Raw genomic sequence first — 5,813 nt, 5'->3', positions numbered from 1 at the left:
CGGTTACCAAGCAGGAGTGTCTGGCAGTAGTGTGGGCCATCCAGAAATTTTGGCCTTATCTGGAGGGGTACAAATTTACAGTAGTCACGAATCACAGTAGCCTGCGATGGCTGCATAACCTGAAAAACCCTACAGGTCAATGGGCTTTTGAATTGCTAGAATATGACTACACCGTTGAATATCAAAAGGGAGCCCTGCACCACGTGCCGGACGCACTGTCGCGGATGTATGAGGGGAAGGGAGAAAAGACTGTAAGCGTGAGCGCCGTGGTAGAGATCCTGGAGTATGAGGATACATCTGATGCCTGGTACCGTAAACGATTCAACGAAGTAGCTACCGATCCCAAGAGGTTCGCGCATTAGAGAATAGTGGAGGGGCGGTTATATTTTTTGCGGCCGAAATTGGTAATCTCAGATATCGTGGAGGACCTAGATTGGTGGAAGTTGGTGCTACCGCAGAAGCTCCGCGCGGAGGCCCTCCGCGAGTCACACGACGCCCCTCAAGCAGGTCACCTGGACGTTGAAAAAACCTACCATCGAATCGCCGTTTCGTATTATTGGCCGAACTTGTTTAAGGACGTATCGAAGTACGTCAGATCGTGTGACGTGTGCCAACGAACAAAGGCCGAACAGTCGAGTCCGGCAGTTGGTGTTGAAGACGATGATTGTCGCTTTCATCGAAAAGGACCATAGGAAATGGGATAAGCATCTGTTGCGGCTACGGTTTGCGTATAATACGGCGTGCCATTCCTCGTTGGGTACCTCCCCAACCTTTTTGAATTTTGGACGCGAGCTGTTACCGCCCGATACACTGCGCGACAGTCGCGAGAACGTTACCGAGACGGAAGAGGGAGACCCGGTGGTGTGGTCACGGCGAATGGCGGAGATGAGCGCGGTTAGAGAGTGGGTGACAGAGAACTTAGAGCGGGCAAACCAACAGCAGGCCGCGAGGTATAATTTACGTAGGCGGTCGCGCCGGTTTTGCGTCGGCGAATTAGTGTTAAGACGGCAGCATGTACTGTCGTCTGCCGCGCAGAACATTGCGGCAAAACTGGCACCAAAATTCCAGGGACCGTTTCGGATCGGGCGAGTGATCTCCCCGGTCGTCTACGAATTAGAGCGGCCCAATCGTCTGTCGGAAAAGTACATGTTCAGGACCTAAAACCGTATCACCTTTCTGTCCCCGATGTATAAAGTTCAAGTTACCGGAAAAAAAATAAGATACCGAGAGCGCCGAGGCAATGGCAAACCTCCAGGCCTATATAATTTGGCAGCAGTTTTACGACGAACACTGGGTGTGGTGGTTCGTCGACTAATTCAACCCGTACTTCTCTGGGCTGACCTGGCAGAGGCGCTGGCCGAGGTACGCGAGGTCCGACAGCAAGACGCGGAGACCCAGGACTGGGGCGTCGAGAGGAGGAACGTCAAGACACAGACGGAAAGGACGCGGGAGAGCGAGCGGCTAGAGAGGGCAATGGCGGACCAAGCCCGGCTCGAAGACAGCCTCCGGGAGGCCAGAGCGGACCTGGCGCGATTACAAAGCCGCCTCCAGGTCGCCAGCACGGAGGTCGAGGTCGCGCGCAAAGGTAAACGTAGGGCGTGAGGCCAGGCCAACGAGGCCCATCGCCTCTTCGAAGCCGAGAAGAGGGAGCGGAAACTACAGGACAGGACCCCGGAGCGACGGGATATCGCGGTTCAGGCGGACTGCTGGAATTGTGCCTCCGGGGGACACACCTACGCAAACTGTCCTCTGCCCCGGCAGCACGACTTCTGCTACGGGTGCGGAGAGCCGGACGTTACTCTCCGGGGATGCCGGCGTTGCGCCCCGGCCTACCTTCGAGCCCAGCCGTACACCGACCCGCGGGGCCCCAGGGACCGCCAACGGAGCCCCAGCTTTTTTCTTTTTATTTTTTTTATACGTGGAGAAATCTTCAACCGCTAGGTTCCCGGACCCAGTCCGGTATGTGCCCCAGCGGCTCCTTCTGGTGTTAGAGGGGAAAGACCCCCCGCTCTTCGGGGAAGGAGCGAGGGGAGTGTGGGATTCTACGGGAGCCCGGCAATGAACCCTGCACTCACCGTAGCCTACCCACTAAAACTCCACGGGTGTCCTTCGATGCGTTATTGAAGAGCGCCCGGGGACTTGTTATAATTGCGTTCAAAACGCCCTCCAACGCCAAGCCCTTATGATTTTTGGGCTTCCTCCTAGAGCTATATAATAGCTCATGGCTTGTGAAGCCTAGATCTTGTGGCGGGATGTGGACACCACCCACCCCGCCACTCCTCCCGCTGTTTTTGGGAGTTTGGGTTCGACGCTCGGTCTCTCGCCGAAGCGCCGAACTTCCCATCCTCCGGATTTGATCCTCTCGTCGGAGGGGATGGACCTAGAGGTGCGGCACCTCTAAGCCTGGTTGGTACGGCAGTTCGCCATCGGTTAGCCGATGGTGATCAGCGAAATTGGAAAAGAAAAAAAAAAGAAAAAAATATTCCCGTTTTGCCGAGAATCTCTATACGCGAGAGGTCCGTTGTTATTGGGGAGGATCTACCTCCCCTCTACGAATCCTCTCCGCCTCCTCTTTGGCGGACATTACCTGGCCGCAAAAGGCCAGGAATGCCCGCCACCTCTATTCATGTCCGACCATAGCCGCCACTATGGCCGGAAAGGAGAGGTCATTTTCAACCTCACCCCTGAGGACACGGCGCTGTTTCGCCCACGCGAGGCACACTTCTAGTGTGTGCTGCGCTGTGTCCTCCTCCTCGTCGCAGTGATGACATTTGGTTGTATCCTCTTTCCCTATTCGGTGCAGGTACCTCCCGAAACAACCATGTCCGGTTAGCACCTGCACCGAATGATACGATATTCCGTATCTCCGACTGTCCAGCCATTCCGCCAGACAGGGTCGGATGGCGTTTACGGTTCTCTGGCCAAACTCGGCGTTGGCTAGCCAAGCTTTCCAACGCTCAACCAGAGTCGTCTTCTCCTGGAGCCTTATTCGCCGACAAGCCCTGGGGATGTCTATCGGTCCTTCCCGGGCTTGCAGCTCTCTGGTACGCCTATGCACTTCAGCATACTGTCGAGCCGCAAGCTCCAAAGGGGGAAGACCCGCCAAAGTCGTCGCCGCCGCATGCGAGACCGTGCGATACGCACGTGACACTCGGAGTGCGATAGTCCGCTGCACCCTGTTGAGCTTCGCCTTTATTTGGCGCGAGCTCTCCATCGCGGACACCCACATCGGGGCGCCGTAAAATGTCGCGGCGTGCACGGCCGCTCGTCCCTCCCATATTGGGCATTAGCCTGGCGAGGCTATTTGCCACGCCTAAAGCCCTGGGAGTGAGGCGAGCAAAGTGCTCGCCGAAACTCCAGGTGCCATCCAACCAGAGGCCCAACACATTCATGTGGGCCTCCTCGGAGACACGGGTATCTGCCACCATAATATGGGCCCCTGGTGGACTCCCCATCGACTTGTCGTGGAAAAAGACGACTTGCGTCTTCTGGGGAGCCACCTTAAGGCCCAGCATTTTCAACTTTCAGCTGCTTTGCGGCTTTGCGCATCTTTTCCATGTTCACCCCGAAATCCTCTTCCCACTCTACGTCGGGAAAGAGGACGTCCACCACTTTTTCAAAAAATTTGGGTGCCATGGTTTCCGTAGCGGGAGGCGCCCAGGTCCTCAGTTTTTTGAAGACCATTCTATAAGGGCGCCCTTACGGATCCCTGTCCGGGACCTGCAGGAGTTCCTGCCACAACTTGTCCTTAGCCTGCTTAATTTCCCAGGAGTAGACCCGCTTGGCGGAGCGGTAGTCTACTCCTGCTTCCTCCATTTGACGCGGATAGAGCCTCTGATCGCGTCTGGCCCTCAGCCAACGACGTCTGGCCCGGACGGAGGAGCGCCTTAACTCGGCAATCTTCTCCGTCCACCAATACGCGGCCCTTCGTGACCAGGGCTTGGACCGGGGCATGCTGGCGTCGCACGCGTTCGCCATAATGTCCCCGATCCTGTTTGCGACCCCCTCCACGTCGTCAGATTTAGACAACACGTCGTCCATCCAGAGCTCCGTGTGGATCGCGGCTCTAAATATATCCGCGTACATTTTACGGAGCATTCATCGAGGAAAGCGCTCTTTTGCTTTTCTCCGGCGGGCCTGGACCTCCGGGGGGGGGGTGACCGGGAGGTTTATTTCTATAAATAAATGGTCAGACAACGTCTCGACCTCCTCGGCCACCCTCCAACTTTGAACTCTGCGCGCAACAAAGGGAGTTGCCCAAGTCAGATCGACTATAGACCCCCCCGCTGCCTCACGCAGGTCTGAACACCTCCAAAATTAAGGAGTGTGAGTCCCAGGCCCGCCGCCCAATCCTCGAGGATTTTGCTCTTCCTGTCCGTGGCCGGGGAACCCCACAATGCCGATTTGGCATTGAAGTCCCCGGCCACCAGACTTGCTCGGGCAGAATCCTTATCAGGTTGACTCTAAGGTCTTCCAAAATTACCTCGTAGTCGGCCACATCCACTGCCGGGGAAATGTACACTCCAGCTACGTAGATGCGGTCCCACTTGACTATGACGAACCCGTCACCCGCCCCAATTCGGGAGCAGGCAACGGGTTCGTCCGTGGGTCTCCACGTGATGGCAGTTTTCCCGCCCCGGCTGCCCGCCCACAATGAATGGTTTGGCGGTATGAAGTACGGTTCTGCTGCCACCCCTAAACCAAAGCCGCGCTCCGCCATGGTATGTAAAAATACGTCCTGCGAAGCGCGACAATGGTTCAGGTTGGCCTGTAATAGCCTCTGGGGGGCATTAGTAAAAGTCCTCTCCGAAGGCCTCTTCTTTCTCTCCATCCCTTTTACACTCTGTGGGCGGTGCGGTGTTTTGCCGTTCTATCTCATTTTGTCCCATCTCGCTGGACGGTTCTGGTATAACTTGTGTCGGAGAGTATTTCCCCTCGTCCGGCACCATTGTTTCTCCAATCTGCTCCTCTCCGTGCTGCGTTATTGCAAGTATGGGCGAGACTACGGGTGGCGGTGGCGACTGAGTTTTTTCTGCTTTCCTCTACCCTTTGTCTCTCTTCTTTCTTTGGGCGAGCGGTCTTTCCTCCGTCTTGCCACAGACATTGGCAGTCCTCTTAACCGGCTGCTTTTTGCTAGTTCCCGGGAGGAAATTTTCTACTACCTCCATACCGGTTATTTTCGGTAGCTGTCGAGTAGTCTTTGAAGGCCTGTCCTCCTCTACCTCCATGTCTTCCTCTCCTTTTTTGAGAAGAGTTTGGGCTTAGGTTGGTTGGTACTTGCCGCCATGCGAGGTTTTGCCTTGTTTTTGGTATTGGCAGAGGTACAAGATTTACCTCCCGCTCGGTGTCCCGCAGGTCTGCCAAGATTTGCGCAGACCGGACATCGAGGGACCGCTTGGCACTCTCGGGCTAAGTGCCCCTGCTCGGTGCATCTGTAGTACAACGAGCTGCGGTCGACTGAGCTTGTGCACTGGGCTCGGACGTGGCCTCCCTCCAGGCATCGAAAACACTAGAGAGGCCTTGGTCCGAGCTCCTGCAGTCGGGCGATAAACCACCCTATTCGTAGTCTGCCGCCCGCGTCTCGGACGGCATTTAGTGCCACGAACGGGCACTTCACCCAATCCGTATTCAAGCCGTTATTTCCTTTCTTTATGGGACCGACCTGAATACTGTCCGGCGTACACCTTCCGATCCCCGCAACGACCTCCGCCAATTTCTCGGCCGTCACGGAGTCCTCCAAATCCAGGACTCTAATCTCCCCGGTTTTTATAGGTCTAGTGACTTTGACCCCGGGGCGTCCTCTAAACAGCTTC

General features: G+C 56.0%; 1 protein-coding gene across 1 annotated transcript; it reads left to right on the top strand.

Moving 5' to 3' along the window:
- The first annotated feature begins 660 nt into the window (after positions 1-660).
- LOC143902702 (uncharacterized) lies at positions 661-1,161 on the top strand. Its single transcript, XM_077415831.1, has one exon. It carries the CDS (start codon positions 661-663, stop codon positions 1,159-1,161), a length of 501 nt encoding a protein of 166 aa, XP_077271957.1.
- The last annotated feature ends 4,652 nt before the right edge of the window (positions 1,162-5,813 follow it).

The sequence above is a fragment of the Temnothorax americanus genome, unplaced genomic scaffold (assembly GCF_048541705.1).
Source record: "Temnothorax americanus isolate GAGA-0224 unplaced genomic scaffold, ASM4854170v1 Scaffold102, whole genome shotgun sequence".
NCBI lineage: Eukaryota > Metazoa > Arthropoda > Insecta > Hymenoptera > Formicidae > Temnothorax > Temnothorax americanus.
Note: the sequence above shows the minus strand (reverse complement) of the source record. Positions and strands in the feature narration are given on the sequence as shown.